Raw genomic sequence first — 20,831 nt, forward strand, 5'->3', positions numbered from 1 at the left:
CCTTCCTTCTTTCTTTCTTTCTTTCCCTTCCTTCCTCTTTCCTTCCTTCTTTCTTTCCCTTCCTCTTTCTTTCTCCTTCCTTCCTTCTTTCTTTCCCTTCCACCATCCTTCCTTCTTTCTTTCCTTCTTTCTTTCTTTCTTTCCCTTCAACTTTCCTTCTTTCTTTCTTTCTTTCTTTCTTTCTTCCTTTCCCTTCCCCTTTCTTTCTTTCTTTCTTTCTTTCTTTCCTTCCTTCCTTCTTTCCTTCCTTCTTTTGTTATTTATCTCTCTCTCTCTCATTCTTCCTTTCTCTTTCTTTCATCCATACATTCATCCATCTGTCTATTATCTGTCTGTCTATTATCTCTGTCGCTCATCTATCTATCTGTCCATTGCCAAATGTTTGAATTTGGATGACATGGGAAAGCTGCAACCCTCGTGTGAAAAATGATACATCACACATCCTGTGATAAAGATTCAAACATTTGGCAAGTCACTCATTGTTGTGATGGTGGCAGTATGCCAGGATCACCTGATCAACCTTTTGCGACCTTCTGACTTGTTGCAGTCACTAAAATGAACTGTTGTAAGTCGAGGACTACCTGTGGGCCTTCTTAAAATGGTTTCCTAGGGGAGCAGAGAATGAGAGAGAAGAGGGTGAGGAAATATTTCTCATTGTATTGTTGTTTTTCTTCTCTCCTCTTAGCTTTGGAGGTTCTTTTCGCAGAAGAACTTGGATTGGTGCTGGAAGTGCCCCGTGCAGCGGCAGCTGATGTCTGCGGACGGTATCGGGAAGCTGGGGTGCGCTGTGTCCCCGTTGGATATTCCGGTCCTCGTGGTCCAAACGCCATGGTAAATGCAGAGACGACCAGGTAGAAAAAAAAGAATGGGAGCCATGGTGTTAAAGAACTAAAGGCCACCAGCAGAGATGGACTAGAACAGCGGTCACCAACTGGGGGTCCGTGGACCACTGGTGGTTCGTGAGAAAATTTGGGTGGTCTGCAGAAAAAATATTTGCATTTTTTATATTGTACTAAATCAACGGTCCTCAAGCTACATATCCCGGGCTGGATACGTGCAATGAACTCTTGTGTTGCTGCAGAGAGTCTCCCCCTTCGGGGTCTTTTTGTGCGGGTTGGAGGGGGGAAGAAATTCCAACTTGGGGTCTGCTTCAGCCTCCTGGTGGGGGGCTTTGGGTGAAGGCTGGAAGGAAGTGCCGCTGGTGGCGAAGAGCCGGAGGGCCTCATTCCAGTGGGACTGCATCATGGCCTGGAACTGACTGACCATCTCAGCCCGCTGAGCCTCCAGGCGCCACTACCTGGCCTTGAACTCCCGTAGGTCTCTCCTCTGTTTGGAAAGCCTATGCTGCTAGTCCTCAGTGAGGTGCTTCTGCTGAGCCTCCTTCTCAGTCAGAATTGGAACTGAGCCAGCTGTTTTGCCGACTCTTTCTCATGGTGGCTGCTTAGCTCCAGCAACTGCTTCCTGTTGGGGCCCTAAGGAACCTGGGTGGACAGGTGAGGAGGGTCAAGTTGAGTCTGGCAAGGCGCCCCTCAACGTGAATGACATCGAGTTGGCCACGCCCAGCCAGTTACATGCACCACCTAGCCACTCCCAACCACCCAGTCATTAAGGCAGATCATATTAGTGGTCTGCAGGATTTAAAATTATGAATGTAGTGGTCCCTGAGGTCTGAAAGGTTGGTGACCTCTGGAATAGACACCAAGCTGGCAGGAATAGCCAACACTCCAGAAGATAGGCTTAAGATAAAGAAGGATCTTGACAGACTTGAACATTGGGCGCTATCTAATAAAATGAAATTCCATGGTGAAAAGAGTAAGGTTCTACATTTAGGCAAGAAAAACGAAATGCACAGGTACAGTATAGGTGGTACCTTGCTCAATAGTAGTAACTGTGAGAGGGATCTTGGAGTCCTAGTGGACAACCATTTAAATAGGAGCCAGCCGTGTGCAGCAGCTGCCAAAAAAGCCAACACAGTTCTAGGCTACATAAACAGAGGGATAGAATCAAGATCAGGTGAAGTGTTGATATCACTTTATAATCCCTTGGTAAGGCCACACTTGGAATACGGCATTCAGTTTTTGGTGGCCACGAAAAAGATGTTGAGACTATAGAAAGGAATGCAGAGATAAGCAGCTAAGATGATTAACGTCCCGGAGTCTAAAACATATGAAGAACAATTGCAGAACTTGAGTTTGGCTAGTCTAGCAAAAAGAAGGACTAGGGGAGACATGATAGCAGTGTTCCGATATCTCAAGGGCTGTCACAAAGAAGAGGGAGTCAAGCTATTCTCCAAAGCACCTGAGGGTAGAACAAGAAGCAATGGGTGGAAACTAATTAAGGAGAAAAGGAACTTAGAACTAAGGAGAAATTTCCTGACAGTTAGAACAATTAACCAGTGGAACAACTTGCCTCCAGAAGTTGTAAATGCTCCAACATTGGAAGTTTTTAAGAAGAGATTGGACAACCATTTATCTGAAATGGTGTAGGGTTTCCTGCCTAGGCAGCGGGTTGGACTAGAAGACCTCTAAGGTCCCTTCCAACTCTGCTAATCTCTTCTGACCCAGCTCCTCTGTAGTCGAAGCAATGATTCCTTTATTAGGAGTGCCAGCAGCCCCGGCAAAAAGTTTCTCTCTCACCTCAGGCTAACAAGTCTGTCCGGCAGAGGAGATGAATAGTGGTTTGCCACATCTATTCATCTCTGCCTCCTGCCTGTTATCCAGAGCTAGGGTGGAGTTTCACTAGCAGCAGTGGCTCTTCCTTTCCTAGGATCAGCCCATAGATTTCCACTGCTCTCCTCTCCTCTGCCTTCTGTGCATTCGTGCATCAGGTACTGGACCCAACTGTTCCTGCTATTCCTCATTAGCCATTCCAGACTTGGAGGCTGTTGACTCTCCATCTGAGGGCTGACGGACGACCCAGGCTCCGCCTCTGTCTCTCTCTCTCTCTCTGTCTCTGCCAGCTCCGTTCCCTCTTCCCCCTCGGAGCTCTCAGGTTGCCTTGATGCTGACCCTGACTCCCACACCTCCTCTTCCTCCTGTGATTCAGTTGCTGGAGGTGCTGGAGACTGACAGGCCACAACATAATCTGTGTGCTCTTAGCAGAGGCACATTGGGCTATGGACTTGGCTGTGATTTATGGCTAACCTTATCACCTAATTGGGTCTACAGCTGCTCTGCAACCACTAGGTGTGTTTCTCATTTGTTGTTGCTGTTATTCGTGGCGAAGTCATGTCTGACCCATCGCGACCCCATGGACCACGTTCCTCCAGGCCTTCCTGTCCTCTACCATCCTCTGGAGTCCATTGAAGCTCACGCTGGCTGCTCCGGTGACTCCATCCAGCCACCCCATTCTCTGTCGTCCCCTTCTTCTTTTGCCCTCAAACTTTCCCAGCATGAGGCTCTTCTCCAGGGAGCCCTTCCTTCTCATTAGGTGGCCAAAGAATTTGAGTTTCATCTTCAGGATCTGGCCTTCTAAAGAGAAGACAGGGATGATCTCCTCTAGGACTGACCGGTTGGATCGCCTTGCAGTCCAAGGGACTCGCAGGAGTCTTCTCCAGCACCAGAGTTCAAAGGCCTCCATCCTTTGGCGCTCATGTTTCTCCTTGGTGTCTATTTTCAGGTCCAGGTCACTGTGAATGGTCAGCAGGTGCTATCGGAGAAAGTCTCCACCTTGAGGAATTGGTGGGAGGCCACCAGTTTCCAGCTGGAGAGACTGCAAGCCAATCCAGAGTGTGTGGCTCAAGAAGAGATGGGCTTGGCCAAGAGGATGGAACCCAATTTCACCTTGACCTTTAACCCTCAGGAGGAACTTCCTCTTCTTCAGGAAATGGGTAGGAAATGGACGGGATCTCCGGGAGAAGTTGGGAAGGAGGAACGTTGTGACTTAGCTCCTCGACATCTTGGTTTCACACCAAGAAATAGAAATGTGTTCTGACCTCCCTCGTCCCACACCAACATACACTCCAAGCCTAAGATAAGTTATGGCATTTAATTAACAGACGGACAGGTCCTTGGCAGCAAACCGGCACAGACAAGCTTGGGCAGCAATCCAGCACAGATAAGGCTTGGCAGCAATCCAGCCTGCCAAGCTCACAATACTGTTCATCAAACATTAGTTAATGCGTTGACCTCTGCAAAAAGGGTGTGTGCACAAGCCGTCCTTTTATAGTCTGGAGAGGAGCCTAATGACCACCAGCTGAGTACAATTACCTCCTGTAACTGTGCAACAGTTCCTGACACCTATTAGCTCTTTGGTGCCGGGCATCCAGGAACAACTCACTGTTGGCATCTGGATCACTCTCCCTTGTCTCCTCCCCACTGGTTCAAGGCTCAGGTGCCTCCTGGTGGCCAACCAGCCTCTCTGCACCCTTCTCGGAGTCGGAACCCTGTCCAGGGTCCTCCACATCCTCCAGAGCTGACTCATAGGGCCCCTCGCTGTCAGAGTCTGGTGGCAGCTCCAACAGCTCCTGCTGGGCCACAACAGAAATGGATATACAGATAATCCTCGACTTACAACCCCAGTTGAGCCCCAAATTTTCTGTTGCTAAGTGAGACATTTTGCTACTAAATAATAATTCTGCAGTTTTAACCTATTGGTTTTTTTTTTATAAAGGAAATAAGGAATATAACAGATGCATTAAGTTTGGATTAATGTTACTATTGCACAGGTAGTCCTCGATTTACTACCGCAATTGAACCCAAAACTTCTGTCACCAGGCGAGGCATTTGTTAAGTGAAATTTGCCCCATTTTACGACCTCCCTTGCCGCAGTTGTTAAGTGAATCGCTGTGGTTGATGAGTGAGTAACCTGGTTGTTAAGTGATTCTGGCTTCCCCTTGACTTTGCTTGTCAAAATGTTGCAAATGGGGATCATGGGACCCCAGGACACTGCAACCATTTTTCACACTTACAACCATTGCAGTGTCCCCAAGGACACGTGATCAAAATTCAAGTTGTCTGGCAAATTATTCATATTTATGACGGTCGCATTGTCCCGGGGTCATGAGATCATCTTTTGAGACCTTCTGACAATACATTATTATCATTATCAATTATTTATTTAACTATATATATTATCACTAAATTTCACTAGGTTTAGCTAGACATAACCATATACCGGCATTTCATTTAATATTTCTAAAATCCTCCAATAACACTGACTCCTTATGTCCTATTCTAGCTAAACATCCATAATATTTAATAACAAACTTTTCTAATCCTCCTTTCCAAATCACTGTTGGCAATTTTCATCTAGTTTCCTTATATTATACTCATACATATATATAGGTTGTCATTATTATTCCTCCTTTACTTGACTATATCCTGTATCATAACATTTTCCCCCTAAGAATCAAAACTTAACTGTATCTAACTAAATTCTTTTTTATTAACCTTTGTATATAATCCAAAAGGATTTCTAATCTTCCTTTCATGGGTACCATTCAATATTCATATCTAATTATTACTTATCATTACACATGTATACATTATCATCATTATCAATTATTTATTTGACTATATCTATTGTCACTAAATTTCACTAAGTTTAACTAGTTTTAAATTGTACACTTCCATCTATCAACGTGTACCTTTCCAGTAGCAAAACAGTCTCATGTCTTCTGCCATTTGTGGTGCCAGTCCTCTAATCATCTCCTTAATCAAATTTGTATGGACTCCTCTTAGCAACTCCTTGCTTATAAGTTTTGGTAAAGCTGCTCGTGCGATTGCCAGGCGTGGGCGAGCACAAAGCGTGCGCGAAACACGGGGTCACTAAATGAATGGTGGTAAGTCGAGAACTACCTGTAATCTTTCAAATGGGCAAAAAAAGAGAAGAACTTGGCAAGGGTGAAATACGTTGCCAAAGAACGCTTCTTTTATTTCCTTCCTACCGCCAGCCTTGCCTGCTCCCCGTGTGGCTGTCCTTCGCGAGGAAGGGAGCAATGGAGATCGCGAGATGGTGGCCGCGTTTCTTATGGCTGGATTCCAGGTGAGTTTGTCCGAACGGACGTTGCAAAAATCCTGAGGGATTGAGAGATGATTGGGGGAGAGGGGAAGACTTGCCCTTTGAAAAACATCCGTTGGGTTTTCTTCTGGGATACCTTTCCTACCCCGTAAATTGTATTGTATTGTATTGTATTATTTGTATGCCGCCCTTCTCCGGGAGGACTCAGGGCAGCGAACAATTCAAGGGGGAAAAAAAGGGGAACATAAAAAGACAAAATACAAATAATAAAAGTAGACAACAGTCGCACAACCATACATGTCGAGCGGGGAGGGAACTCACCCCCAGGCCTGCCGGCAAAGCCAGGTTTTGACGGCTTTTCGGAAGGCCTGGAGAGAGGTGAGGGTCCGAATCCCTGCGGGGAGTTCATTCCAGAGGGCCGGAGCTGCCAAAGAGAAGGCCCTCCCCCGGGTAATAGCCAGGTGGCATTGGCTGGTAGATGGCACCCGGAGGAGGCCAACCCTGTGAGATCTAATGGGTCTGTGGGAGGTAATTGGCAGCAGGCGGTCTCTCAAAATCTCTCTAAATGCCACCCAAAAGGATCTGGGACAGGCGTGTCAAACTCAATTTCATTGAGGGCCACACCAGGGTTGCGTTTGATCTTGGGGGGGGGGCATGTCCAGGGTGGGCATGACCAGCTCAACGTCACTCATCAAGGCTCTGTTTTCAGCCGTGACAGCCTCCTGCAGTCCTCTGTTAGCAAAAATGCATGCAGCCTCCCCGAATTCCACTTTCACTGGCCGAGGGATGCTGGAGACCATCGCGGCCAAAAACGGAACCTGTGTAGGCCATGTCTGGTCTCCCCGAGCTTCATTTTTGCTGGCAGAGGGCTGCAGGAGGCTGTCGCACCTAAAAACGGAGCCCAAGAGAGCCACCTGCCGCTCTCCTGAACTCTGTTTTCGCTGGCAGAGGCACCGTGGGCCAATCCATTGCTATTTCCAGGGAGGCCTGCTGACCATATCTAAGCATCGCGAAGGCCAGATCTGGCCCATGGGCCTTGAGTTTGACACCCCTGATCTGGGAGGTCCTTGGTGCTTTCTGAATTTAAGGATTGGAGATGTTTAAACTCAGAGAGCACTAAGGACCTCACAGTTCAACTCCCGAGCTACAAATATTCTCTTCTGTCAGTACCAATTGGATTGAAATGATCTACGCATCCCAGAAGGGCCTCAAGAGCTGTAGATCTCCATGTCTATGTAGATTCTCAGTCATCCAGGTCATGGTTGTCCCACAGGTGCTTTTTTCCCCCCAACAGGCAACTGGACTTCATTTGTCCTTGAAGACGATTCGCTTCTCATCCAAGAAGCTCCTGATACAGTAAAAAGCACACACTTAGTCCCCCAAATCCTCTTTTTATTTCAAAGGCTGTGGATTATGTTCATTCACAGCCCGTAATGAGTCCCAAATAGTTGTACAAGAGTCCTACAGTAGGCTGCCAAAGTTCTTCGGGATAAGGCACCCACTTTTATCTTCCTTGAAACACTGACAAAGGCTTAATTTGGCAGTTAGCTTGGTAAGACCACATAGAGCAAAGAGTCAAAATGGAGCTTCAGAAGGTGAACTGACCAGCATGAACCAAGTTGCTTCCTGCAAAGGCTCACGTGCCTTTGCTCCTCCTTTATGTCCTATGGGAGGGGCCAATCACCTCCTAGCCTTACTCCCAAGTTCGTCGCTTCTGTCTTAACTGTTTTTGCCTTCTGGCATCTCTGCGCATGCGCGCACTGGGAACAGGGGGAGCCTGTTCCTCTGTCTCGCCGAGGTCCTACTCCGGAGGCAGCACATAACTCCCAAATGGCCTCCTCCCCGTCTCTGACGCAGAGCCCTCGCCGGAGCCTTCCCCAGACTCCAGGACTGGCCCATGTTCCTCCCCAACTTCCTCGCTGTCTGACTCTGCTGCCAGCTGTGCAGGCCAGTGGCGGGCCACAACAGCTTCTCCGGTTCACTTCACTTCTTCCGTTCAGAACTGAAGAAGCTCCCTGGATGAGAAGTGAAACCTCTTCAAGGGAAAAAAACAAAGCCCAGTTGCCTTTGGATAAAAGGCACATTTGGAATTGGCATCTCCAGTTTGCCAAGAGCTGCAGATCTCGGAAGGCAAATTGTTATCTAATATCCTTCTCACTGACTTCCTGGGCCCTCCCTTAAGAGCCTCCCCTGTGTTGTATTCTCTTGAATATAACAAGAGCCGAGAGAGCCGAAGTGGCGCAGTGGTTAAATGCAGCAATGCGGGCTACTTCAGCTGACTCCAGTTCTGCAGTTCGGCTGTTCAAATCTCACCGGCTCAGGGTTGACTCAGCCTTCCATCCTTCCGGGGTGGGTAAAATGAGGACCCAGATTGTTGTTGGGGGCAATATGCTGACTCTGTAAACCGCTTAGAGAGGGCTGAAAGCCCTATGAAGCGGTATATAAGTCTAACTGCTATTGCTATTGTTTTGGGGGATTGTCATTTGCAGGTTTGGGATTTGACCATGCAGGATCTGTGCTCGGGCACGATGACCTTAGACTCCTTCCGTGGCTTGGTGTTTGTTGGAGGCTTCAGTTACGCTGACGTTCTTGGCTCAGCCAAAGGTGAGTTCTGACTCCCCTCCAGCCAGGAATGGGGAGGATCATCAACTTGGTTGCATTGGGGAACCACTGTGATAAATATTGCGAACGAACAGTCTGTAGAGGTTCTCCGTCCTCCAGGCCACGGTTGTCCCAAAGGTGCTTTTTCAGGAGGCAACTGGACTTCCTTGGTTCTTTCTTTGAGGATGTTTCGCTTCTCATCCAGGAAGCTTCTTTGGTTCTGACAGGATGGTGGGGAATGGAAGGATGTACCTGTCAGCGTTCCAAGTATCATGTAGAATTAAATCGGAATCAAAGGCAAAACGATCCTTAAAGTTCCAATTTAATAAACCAGACATTTGGCATTGTGCTATGAAATCCCAATACTGGAAATGACATCAGAATTCCACCCAGTTAAAAGTTCATGATTTTGTCCCCACAACCACAATCCATCACATGGTCCAATCTTCTTCTTCCATGCTGGCATCCACACCCAGCTGCTTCCGGTCAGGTGTACTAGTGCGGAGACAAAAGGCGACCTTGGCTTCTAGAAAAGAATGATAACAATACATTCCACAATCTTACTCCTGTCTATTCCCCCCTCCCATCAACTATACTAATGAAACAGCATATTGAAATAAGAGAAAGTGTGCCAGGCCAAAATTCTAAAAGGAATATAATTACAGGCCTGACAGGACCGTGTTTTTCGGAGTATAAGACGCACCTAGATTTTGGGGAGGAAAACAAGGGGAAAAATATCTGCCTCTCCCTCCCAGCAATTTGCCTCCTTGCAACAAACAGTACAGACAATATACACTGCTTGTAGTGTTATATTTCAGACTATACTTGCAAAAATATTGCAAGTATAGTCTGAAATATTAAAATTGATGTGATTTCTGGAAGTAGAGTTATTCTCTGCTTTTTAAAAGAAGATACAATGGCCCTGGGCCTCTTCAGATCAAGCATTTATTTTTAAAAGCTTCTTCATTTTGTTAAGTTGTCTAGAATAATAATAAAGCAGTCTTAAAAAAATAAGTCTAATAATTTAAACATTCTACAGGCATTTAGAGTTGTTGACTTACCTCTTTGCAGCAAACATCCTGATTAGCACAAGGAAAAAAAAAAACCCTGCCTCCCAGCAATTTGCCAGTGGAGCAAAAAGCAAGTTTCACTTTCAATTTCTCCCGATCATCAGCTGTTACAAGCTGCAGGGATTGCTATAATTTATTAAAGCCCCGTTTGCTGCAAAGTGGTAAATTGCTGGGAGCCAGAGGCCAAAGGGTTGCGGCCGGTGGGTGGGTGGGACTATGTTCAGTGTATAAGATGCACCCAAATTTTCACCCTCTTTTAGGGGGGAAAGGTGCGTCTTTTACTCCGAAAAATACAGTATATTTCTTGTAGACAGCTGGTCATTTGCATCCTTTTTAGAGGTCATTGAAGCACTTGGAGGTTGATCTGTGTCCTCGAGGTCACCTGAGTAATACAAATGGTTCCTGTAGTCTGCAATTTTCTCCTCTGAAATCTGTTGATATTTCCGCACCATTCGAAGGGCGTTCATCACCCAAATTGGATAGCTGCTGTTTGAATGATGCGGGAGTATGAACGGATTTCCAGAGAAAAAAATGGCAGATTAGGGAATCATTTGCACTACTCTGGTGACCCTGAGGACAGGCACAAAGTTACAAGTGGCCTCCAAGTGGCCTCAACAGCTCTCTAAAAGGATGCAAATGGTGTTCTGACCCAGCTCCCCAAACAACGAACCTTCTGAAGTTAACTCAAAAGATTTGGTTAATTAGAAGCGCCAGCAGCCCCGGCAAAAAGTTTCTCTCTCAATGTAGGCTAACCAGTCTGTCTGGCAGATGAAGAGTTGTCTGCCACATCTATTCATCACCTCCTCCTGCCTTTTATCCCCAGAGCTAAAGTGGGGCTTTGCTAGCAGCTCTTCCTTCCCAAGGATCGGCCCATAGATTTCCACTGCTCTCCTCTCATCTCTGCCTTCTGCGCATTCGCGCATCAGGCACTGGACCCAGCTGTTCCTCCTCTTCCTCATCAGCCACCTCCAGACCTGGGGGCTGTTGACTCTCCATCTGAGGGGCTGACAGATAGCCCAGGCTTCTCCTCTGTCTCTCTGCCAGCTCCACTCCCTCTTTCCCCTCAGAACTCTTAGGTTGCCATGATGCTGATCCTGATTCCCACGCTTCCTCCTCCTCCTCTGATTCGGCTATTTGGGGGGGCGGGGAGGCTGGCAGCCGACAGGCTACAACATCTGGAGAAACACCTGTTGGAGAATGCTATTGCAGAACTTTGGGGGTGACATCCCCTTGGCGTTCGATTTCGACACCGCTCTTCTTTTTAAGTTCTGACTTCGCCCTTTCTGATTGCAGGCTGGGCGGCTTCGGTGACCTTTAACCCCAGGGCACGGGCGCAGTTCCAAGCGTTCCACCAGCGCAAAGACACCTTCAGCTTGAGCGTGTGCAATGGTTGCCAGCTGATGGCGCTGCTAGGCTGGGTTGGAGCCGAGGACTCTGAGGCCAAAGAACTTGGTAAGACGGATCACCTCTCCCGACGTTCTCCTTATTCCAAGCGTCTCTACGTCAGAAATAAAGCCACGGGAAAGGTTCCCTTTAATCTCTGACCTTCTCTCCCCTAGATGGGTCCCTTCAACCAGGGTTGCTGTTGAGCCCCAACCGCTCTGGCCGGTTTGAGTCACGTTTCGTGAATTTGGGGATCGAGGAAAGTCCGGCCTTGATGCTGCGAGGCATGGCGGGATCTACCCTGGGCATCTGGGTGGCCCACGGAGAAGGTAATTGAAATGGCGTTTCAATACAGGGCACAAGGAACGGCCTCTCTTTTTAATTTTTATATTTTTGCAGGTATTTTTTTTCATTGGGAACGCCAAGGGCAATTTGCTGGCGCATTCTCATGTGCAAACATTGAATTAAAAGAAAAAAAAATATTTGAAAGATCTACATCAGGGGGATCAAACTCTTGGCCCACGGCCTGGATCCGGCTCGCGGGTTGCTTAGAACTGGCCCACGGAGCTGGATGCGGTGCCTCTGCTAGCGAAAATGGAGCTCCTTTTTTGCTGGCAGAGGGCTGTGGGATGCCGTCCAGGCTGAAAACGGGGCATAGGAGGGGGGGAGCTATAGACTTTGACACCCCTGATCTAAATCGTAGGAGAAGAAATTCTTTCCGAATTCCGTGACTCACCTTCCACCTGTAACTTTACTCCCAAGTCTACCCTGATTTCTGAGTTCTTCTCTTGTGGCAGCTCTGCGCATGCGCATATTGGGAACACACTCCAGCTGTTCCTCTGCCTCACTGCTGTCTGGCTCCGTAGGCACCTGAACACTGCCAGACGGCCTCGGCCCCGTCTCTGCTTCCGACACAGAGCCCTCGTCCAAGCCTTCCCCGGCCTCCAGGACTGGCTGATCTTCCTCCCCAACCTCCTCACTGTCCGAATCTGCTGCCAGCTACGCTGGCAGGCCACAACAGCAGTGTTCTTACTTTTGCTCTTTCTTGGCTGGAATCGGAGCCAGCAGATTAAAGATTAAACTGGTCGTAAGTCGAGGTAGTCCTCGACTTACTGCCATAATTGGGACCAGAATTTAAATTGCTAAGCGAAGCAGTTCAGTGATGTCTAATTTTATGACCTTTATTGCCGCGGTGGTTAAGAGCAGGGGTGCACATCCTGTGGGTGTTATCGGTTCACCAACAAAAGGGCGACTGACAAAACCGCGCCTGACTGAACCGCGGTGACAAAACCGCGAGTTCTAAACCCCACCAACGAATGAGGGCTGAATCGCGCCGACAACCCTAACTCTAAACCTAAACCTAAATCTAACCCTAAACCTAACCCTTACCCTAACTTAAATCGCTCTTCTGTCGACGCGCTTACCTTAACTTAAATTGCCCTTAAATCGCCCTTCTATCGAGGCACTGTTGTCGGCGCGCTGTTGTCGGCGCGTTGATGATGTCACGGTTTTAGCGACGCGGTTCTGTTGGCGCGCTTTTGTCGGGTCACGGGTGTTATCAGCTAGTGTGTTTTATAAATATATATAACACCAAATGTTTCTAATCAACAAAACCAAGATCAAAGTTTCTTTTCTTCCCAAGCACAAATTCGAGAAGGGCTATCCAAATAAGAACATATTTTCCCCTTCTTAAATAAAGCAATCGACTTAACCTTTCTGCTTGATCTTCCTGGTTGTGGAACTAATGTGTATTTCTATTTGCCCCTAGTAATCTTTGTGAGCAGTCACCATTTTTATTTACAAAATTGATGGTTTGTCACTTTCAAATCCTTTGGCCTTACTGGTTGTGTTTTTACAATAAAGCTTTCCCCCCCGCTTTTTTCCTGGTCCCAAATAGGTCGTATGCGGTTCCGCTCGTCCGAAATCCTGGCTCGGGTACGCTCGTCCCGATTGGCTCCGCTTCGCTACGTCGACGACCAAGGGCTGCCCACGGAGGAGTACCCACTGAACCCGAATGGGTCCCCTCTCGGCATTGCTGGCATTTGCTCTCCTGATGGGCGTCACCTGGCCATGATGCCTCACCCGGAGCGATGCGTCCTACCCTGGCAGTGGCCTTGGATGCCAACCTCCTGGCGTCAGTCGGTCAAAGTCTCGCCTTGGCTGCGTATGTTCCAGAATGCCTGCGAGTGGTGCGTGCACTATCCAGAGGGGCAACCTTGACCCCATTTCGCCCTGGCGGGTTCTTAGCTTGACTGCCTCCATTCCCAATTCTGAGCCACCCGTTGCAAGCCGCCTTAGATATTCTCCAAGGCCTGGCCAGAAACCCGAAAGCTCTCTTTTCTGGCTGGTCTCCTTTCCCAAGATCACCCTAAACCAGGTTACTGAACTTACAAGCATCCAGAAATCATCGATATGGAGTGAGCAGAGATTAACCATAGTCGATGTGATGCCAACGAAATTGCTGTCTGCTCCTTTTCCAAGGTCACCCTAAACCCAGTTACAGAATTTACAAGCACCCCAAAAATCATAGATATGGACTGAACACAGATTTACCAAGTCGACATGATGCAAAATGAAATTGCTATGTGCTGCTTTCCCACAGTCGCCCTAAATCAGGTTACTGAACTTACAAGCATCCAGAAATCAAAGATATGGACTTCAAGATTTCTTCAAACTGCACACCCGTGATCGCGCAATCACTGAACCGGTTGTTAAACCGAGAGGATCCCACCACTGGACTGAAAACAGATTAATCAGGTGCAAAACGAAATGCCCATGTGCTCCTTTCTCGAGGTCGCCCTAAACCAGGTTACTGGACTTAAGAAGCATCCAGAAATCATCGTTAGGGACCAAACACGGATTAACCAGGTTGACATGATGCAAAAGGAAATTGCTTATGTGCTGCTGCTCTACCTGGGACCAACGCGTTTTCCAAAGTGCCAATAAATGCCAATTAATTCTTTAAAAAAATGTCTTTTCTGTATGGCTTGTGTTTGGAGTCAGCAGGGGAAAGGTTGCCAAATACATCTTGGCTGGCAAAAGGCAGGAACAACAACAACAACAACAATCACACAATGTACACACCTTGCCAGCAGTTTAGACATTAATGGCTGTATGTTACGTTATTTTGAGGGGACGGTACATTTACACTGTTATACAAGCTGCATACTCACTACTTTACATTGCCAAGTGTCATTTCTTCAGTGTGGTCACATGAAAAGATATCCTTAAATATGCACAAAATGTGAGGGGGTGGACTCATTTCTGTGATATACTGTAAATCCTTGATTTATGACTACAATTGAGCCCATCATTGCTGTTACTAAGTGAGATATCTGTTAAGCGAGTTTTGCCCCATTTTATGACCTTGGCTGCTAAGTGAATCGCTGTAATGGTTGTTAAGTACAGTACATCTGGATTCCCCATTGACTTTGCTTTCTCAGAAGGTCGCAAACTGTGACACGTGACCCCGGGACACTGCAAGCATCATAAATATGAATCAGTTGCCCAGCCTCTGAATTTTGATCACGAGACCATATGCTGCAATGGTTGCATGTGGGGAAAATGGTCATAAGTAATTATTTTTTCCCCAGGGCCGTTATAACTTTCAACGGCCACTAAATGAACTGTTTTAAGTTGAGGACTACCTGCATTACAGCCTTTGGGATCAGCCCAGTTGAGAGCAATGTTAGGTAGCATACTAATTTTTTTAAAAATAAGATACTTAGTTATTTATTTAATTCATTGGCCTCCCATCTTTACCACGGGGTAATTCCGAGAGGCTTTACAATATTAAAAAAAAAAAAAAGTAAAAATAAAATGCTACAAAATTGCAAAAAATAATTAAACCAGATATAATGGTTGGAGATAACAGGAAACAAGCTCTCCTCCCCGCGATCCCAATCTTACCAACTAAAGAAAACGTCTTGTCCTAATTTGCTGGTGAATTCATTCAATCAATTGTGGAAATAATGTATGAACCAATCTGGATTGGTTACCGGGACAAGATATTTTAGTCTTCCAAGTTTTCAAACTTGTGCCGGAGGGCATTTCTAGCAGAGTGTCTGCTGTTGTGTGTGCAGAGGAAGCTAACTACCAGATTGCAAGAATCCAAGCAAGCGGTCAGATGAGGAGAGCCGAACTCGTTGGTAGCCTCACGCTGCAATGAACAAAGACGCACATTTAATTTTGCAGCTACTAAGATTGTGGGATGGACAGGCACAAAAACAGCCAGGGAAGCCTGGGAAACAGGCTCCTGATCAGTCAACAGGAGTGCTGATTTACCACCTGCCTATCAAGTACTTAGAAGGCGAGGGAGGGACAGCCGAAGCAAACTACAGGTAGCAGTGGTGGGTTTCAAAAATTTTCACCACTGGGCGCGGCTAGGTGGGGGGGATGTGACTGAATGGGCATGGCCAACTTGACGTCACTGATGCACACTCAAGTTACATGACCCCCACCAAGCCACGCCCACTGAACCAGTGGCGAAAAGTTTTGGGACTTTTTGAATATATTTTTTTTGACACTCCGGACCCAGATCCAGGTCTGGATACCATGGGGTGGCGGTGGTTGTCTCGGCTTTCCCTCCGTTGCCCTTCCTGCCCAAAAGCCATGGCCAGCGGACCGTGGAAACAGGCTCACCTTCTTCCCCGGGGGCCTGAGCGTGTCCTCAGTGAAGCTGTCCAGTGGGAAGCCTTTCTCCAGCACACTCATCTCATGGACGGGGCCCAGCTGGCCTGGTGACCCAGCTCAGCTCGCCAGCAGGAGCGGAGTGCTGCGGCTGCAACCTTGAGGAAGGCCCGTCAGTGGCGAGAAGAGGTGCTTCTCCCGCAGCCTTTGCAGCAGCCACCGGGCAAGCTGCTCCCCGCCTCCCCAGGCCAGGTCCGCAGCTGGCGCCAGACTGAGGCCACAGCAGCCTCCCTTTGTCTGCCTGGCCAACGGGAGCAGCAGCGGCCCCAGTCAAGGCTGATAGCTTTCTTTGCCAGCTAGTCGCCGAAAAGTTCTCCTTTTTAAAAGCTTCCAGTGATGGAGCATTAGGATCCAACCCACACTTTAACCAACCAATCAGGGCTTAGTTTGGAAACAATTAAGGGGGCATGGCCAGCCAGTGGTCACTACTGGTTCTGCGACCCAGGCCGGCATACCACTACCAGTTCGGCCAAACCAGTCTGAACTGGTAGGAGCTACTTCTGACAAGTAGTTCTCAAGATAGGAATGTAATGGAGGCTTCCCATTCCATTCGTAACCCAAGGATTTGTGGGAGTGAATATTGTACCTTGAATGGGATCACTCCTTTCGCTCACACATTCGCTAATTGAATGCAAGGCTCGTTAAGTGCACATGAGATATTCCAGGGAGGGAAGGCCGGGGGGGGGGGAGATGGTGGAATAGAACACCTGATTAAGACCACCCAAGCCCTCCCCGACACACTGAAATACCTCATGCTCCCCAAAATTGCTCCCCTCAACCTGCCGCAACGGGTCACCTATCTTGCGAAGATCTAGCAAGCTGTCTCCTCTCCAGCCTCTCCGCTGTGTGCATCTCTCTGCGGTTCCGTTCGGGCCAAAATAGAACCTCCAGGAGCCGGATATGCCCCTCCGAAGCTCTGTTTGGCCCTGCCCCCGGCTCGTAGCAGTCCAAAATGGAGCTTCCAGGGGCTGGATCCATTCCAGTCCGAAAGCTTGGAAGACAAAACCTCTGGTTGGTCCTGGTGACCAACCCAGATTCCATCCTGCAACATTATCCCAGGACATGGATATTTCCCTTCCTTTGTGGAAGTTGTACCAACTACTGCACATCAGCTCCAGATTAAGCAATTCATGCAGGTAGATTTTAATGGATTACATTTCAGCGGGAAACTCAAAACCACAGTTTAATCATTTAACTTATTCAATGATTGCAATTTAATAATCAGATCCGTTAGGAGTTTAGGGTCTGGGATCGCTAGTAAATTCCCCTTGTCAAAAACAAGGTTCTGTTAGTATAATGGGGTTTTGTGGGATCCCAAAAATATAAGACACGGTTTCTAATTTCGTACTTAACGCTCTTGATTTTCTAGCCAATCTGTGAAATGGGCAACATGATTTCACATTTGACAATAAAGATTGTCAAAAGGATCATTTTTTTTCCAGGGGTAAGTAAGTTGTCACAGTGAGATGTGTGTCAGTCAAAAGAAACAAAAGATTCCTCAAGTCATGGATTTGAAAATCATAAAACATATAATCATAGGGCTGGAAGGGACCTTGGAGGTCTTCTAGTCCAACCCCAAGCTCAAGGCAGGAGGCCTTATATCATCCCTATCAAAAGGTTTGTCCATTCTATTTTTTAAAACCCTCAGTGAGGGAACACCCACAATTCCAAGAGGCAAGCCGTTCCATTGATTACAGCTAGTCCTTGACTTACGACCGCAATGGAGCCAACATTTCTGTTGTTAGGTGAGACATTTTGTTAAGTGAGTTTTGCCATCATTTTATGATCTTTCTTGCTACAGTTGCTAAGTGAATCACTACAGTGGGTATGTTAGTAATCCAGTTGTTAAGGGAATCTGGCTTCCCCCCTTGAGTTTTGCTTGTCAGAAGGTCGCAAAAGAGGATCACGTGACCTTGGCACCCAGCACCGGTCATAAATAATGAATCCATTGCCAAGCATCTGAATTTTGATCACGTGATCATGGGGATGCTGCTCAGGTCGTAACGGTGAAAAACAATCCAAAGTCCCTTTTTTTCAGCGCCGTAACTTTGAATGGTCACTAAGCGAACTGTCGTAAGTCGAGGACTTCCTGTCAGTGTTCTTACAATGAACTCATACATTCTGGAGAGAGTGATGTCCCCCGAACCAGCATGAGTCCAAAAGCTTGGAAGGGTAAACCTCTGGTCCCGCTGACCGACACAGATTGGATCCTGTAGGAATTTCATGCACCATTTTGGTCGTAAGTCGAGGACTACCCATCCTGCAGGAATGTCATGCTCAGTTTTGGTCGTAAAGTCAAGCACCACCCATACTCAGTTCGTGCCGACTGGGGAATTCTGAGAGTGGAAATCCACCCCCTCTTAAAAGTTGCAGAATATTCTCCAAAATGTTGTATTTCTGGAATCTGTGTGTGAACTGGCCTACTTCGCAGGGTGAATGTACTGTGGGTGTTTGGAAACCCCCCAAACAAACCCAAATCAGTTGTACACCAGATGAAATGGACATTTATTCATGAAGGCTAATTGTAATTTCCACATTTTTCCAGCTCGAATGTTGTGATATTTATTTTTCTGAGAGAAACCCTCACAGCTGGCCGGTTAGCTCAGTTGGTTAGAGCGTGGTGCTAATAACGCCAAGGTCGCGGGTTCGATCCCCGTACGGGCCACACGCATACCTTTTCTTTATTCACAAGAAAATACAATCGGAGGACGGAACTATATAAAGAAAATGCTTGAGATACTTTCCCACGTGTTTTTTTTAAAACGTTAGTGACAAAGCTGCCCTCTTGAGTTGTAGAGGACCCGGGAACTCTCTCAGGAACCCCCCCCCCCAAATAAAGATAAGACAACCCCTAAAATGCTACGATTTAAAACAGCAAAGTTAGTTTTCTTCTTTAGGGTGTGCACGCAATTTGCACGCGTTTCTTTGCACGGCTTTAAACAAAACATCTCCTTTTTCTAGAGAATTTCGACGAGTTGCCCTTGCAAATTTTCTTGTCGGGAAACGGGGTCGTGAGAATGCAAGCAAAAGGCATCCATAAGCGCAACATCCCCATATATTCTGCAAATAAAAAAGTAGATATATTTTTAACTTTGCAAACGAATTGGGACGATTGCAAAAAAAAAAGGCTTTGCAAAACGATGTGTCAGACGCGGGGGGGGGGGGGGGAACCACGAGACACGGATTGTTTTCCAGTCGATTTTGTTCCCGGTGGGAAATAGTCAGAAACGGATTCCTGAATTCCGTTTCAAGCAAAAGGCACGCAAAACTTGGTTCCACTGGGGCTTGAACCCAGGACCTTCTGCGTGTAAAGCAGACGTGATAACCACTACACTATGGAACCGGTGGCAGAAAAGCTGGCTACGGATCTTGTATATATGAAGAACACGGATCGTAGCATCGCATAGATAGATCACAGGCAGATGAAAATGGGATTTAAAAATATATTAGCATGCGCAGACAATGGACAGGCTATCGCTTATAATTAAGGAAAAGAAAGAAACGGAATATTTTTGATTTGGGATTTTTTAATTTTATTTTTCTTTATCAATGGTTAGCTGATAAAAACAGGAGTTAGAAAGAGGGAAATATAAGGAAAGGATCAATGATATAAAGGAGGTGTATTGAAATGGGTAAGTAAACATCATCATCATCATCTTATTATTATTATTATCATCATCATCATCATCATCAATTTTTATTCATTAAACGTGAAACTCAGTCAACTGAACTTTATGTTTAATGAATAAAATATTATTGTTATTGATTATTATTATAAACTTATTCATTAAACGTGAATCTCAGTCAACTGAACTTCATGTTTAAATAATAAAAATATTATTGTTATTGATTATTATAAACTTTTATTCATTAAACATGAAACTTAGCAAACTGAACCATGTTTAATGAATAAAAATATCATCATCATCACTATTATTATAGAATTAATACTAATTAACACTTTGGGAAAATTTTGATTACTATCTCCTCAAACTCTTTTTAAACCAGACAACACACTGTTTAATTGAAGTTTAACTGAATTTTTATATGTTATAAAATAAAAAACTTGATGGGGGCGGGGGAAAGAATCGCGTAGATAAGTCAAGTTTTTCTCCAATAAGTAGGGAGATACGTGGCAGGAAGGAAACGATCTGAACTGTTTTCTGTTTGAGGAGACACAAAAAAAGAAAATAATTATTGAATTTGTTGGTTTGGTTTTGCAAACAGTGGCATCTCCCAAAGGCATTTTAAGAGAAGCACTTGGCAAAGATTCGCACATCAAAAAGAAATATACGGGTGCAGAAAAACGTCTGGGACGAGGTGGCCGAGTGGTTAAGGCGATGGACTGCTAATCCATTGTGCTCTGCACGCGTGGGTTCGAATCCCACCTTCGTCGACTAACTTTATTTATTTTATTTATTGATTTCGTTGCCTTTACCCTCCCGATTCGCCTATTTAATCAAAAAACAACCCGAGCCTTTCCCTCATTCCAAACTGGATTCCACCTACCCCCGTACCGAAAAAAAGGATTTTTGTGTTCCCACGCCCAACTCGCATCAAGATTTGATCCTCTGTTCCCACGCCTTCCTCCGAGGCTTAAACAGACCGGCTTTGCAAATCAACCACATCCTTTTTGCCAACAGCGAATCCAGCTAACAAGCATCTCCGGCTTTTAACCTGTCGTGTGAATACCGCCCCAACTTCTTTTGCGGGTTTCTTAGATGGACTCCCGGTGCAGATTCTCTCAGTGGGAAGGTATTATTAGAGATTAAAGGGTTTTTAAAAAACCTCCAACCCTTGGATGATCAATTGTTTGCAATAAGTGGCAAATACAATTGAGGATCAATGTGTAACTCAATGATCTCTCTCTATATCTATCTATCGTCTATCTATCATCTATCTATCTATCTATCTATCTATCTATCTATCTATCTATCTATCTATCTATCTATCTATATCTATATCTATATCTATATCTATATCTATATCTATATCTATATCTATATCTATCTATCTATCTATCTATCTATCTATCTATCTATCTATCTATCTATCTATCTATCTATCATCTATCTATATGGCAAATACCACCACATATCACGAAATCTCCAGAATGTTAAAGCTTAC

General features: G+C 46.1%; 1 protein-coding gene and 3 non-coding genes across 4 annotated transcripts in view; 3 read left to right on the top strand and 1 right to left on the bottom strand.

The window, feature by feature from the left end:
• PFAS (phosphoribosylformylglycinamidine synthase) overlaps positions 1 to 13,751 on the top strand; it is a 48,807-nt gene extending 35,056 nt beyond the window's left edge. Inside the window, exons 22-28 of the mRNA XM_032234553.1 lie at positions 686 to 831; positions 3,619 to 3,829; positions 5,894 to 5,985; positions 8,451 to 8,565; positions 10,926 to 11,084; positions 11,192 to 11,344; positions 12,913 to 13,751. Of these exons, the coding sequence (XP_032090444.1) occupies positions 686 to 831; positions 3,619 to 3,829; positions 5,894 to 5,985; positions 8,451 to 8,565; positions 10,926 to 11,084; positions 11,192 to 11,344; positions 12,913 to 13,235 (1,199 nt within the window). The 3' untranslated portion in view covers positions 13,236 to 13,751. The remainder of the gene's footprint in view (positions 1 to 685; positions 832 to 3,618; positions 3,830 to 5,893; positions 5,986 to 8,450; positions 8,566 to 10,925; positions 11,085 to 11,191; positions 11,345 to 12,912) is intronic.
• A 4,544-nt stretch (positions 13,752 to 18,295) lies between these two features.
• On the top strand, positions 18,296 to 18,369 carry TRNAI-AAU. The gene has a single exon. It is a non-coding gene; the product is annotated as a tRNA-Ile (tRNA).
• A 605-nt stretch (positions 18,370 to 18,974) lies between these two features.
• TRNAV-UAC lies at positions 18,975 to 19,047 on the bottom strand. Its single transcript has one exon. It is a non-coding gene; the product is annotated as a tRNA-Val (tRNA).
• A 971-nt stretch (positions 19,048 to 20,018) lies between these two features.
• Positions 20,019 to 20,100, top strand: TRNAS-GCU. Its single transcript has one exon. It is a non-coding gene; the product is annotated as a tRNA-Ser (tRNA).
• Positions 20,101 to 20,831: the final 731 nt, after the last annotated feature.

This window comes from Thamnophis elegans, chromosome Z (genome assembly GCF_009769535.1).
Source record: "Thamnophis elegans isolate rThaEle1 chromosome Z, rThaEle1.pri, whole genome shotgun sequence".
Taxonomy (NCBI): Eukaryota; Metazoa; Chordata; class Lepidosauria; order Squamata; family Colubridae; genus Thamnophis; species Thamnophis elegans.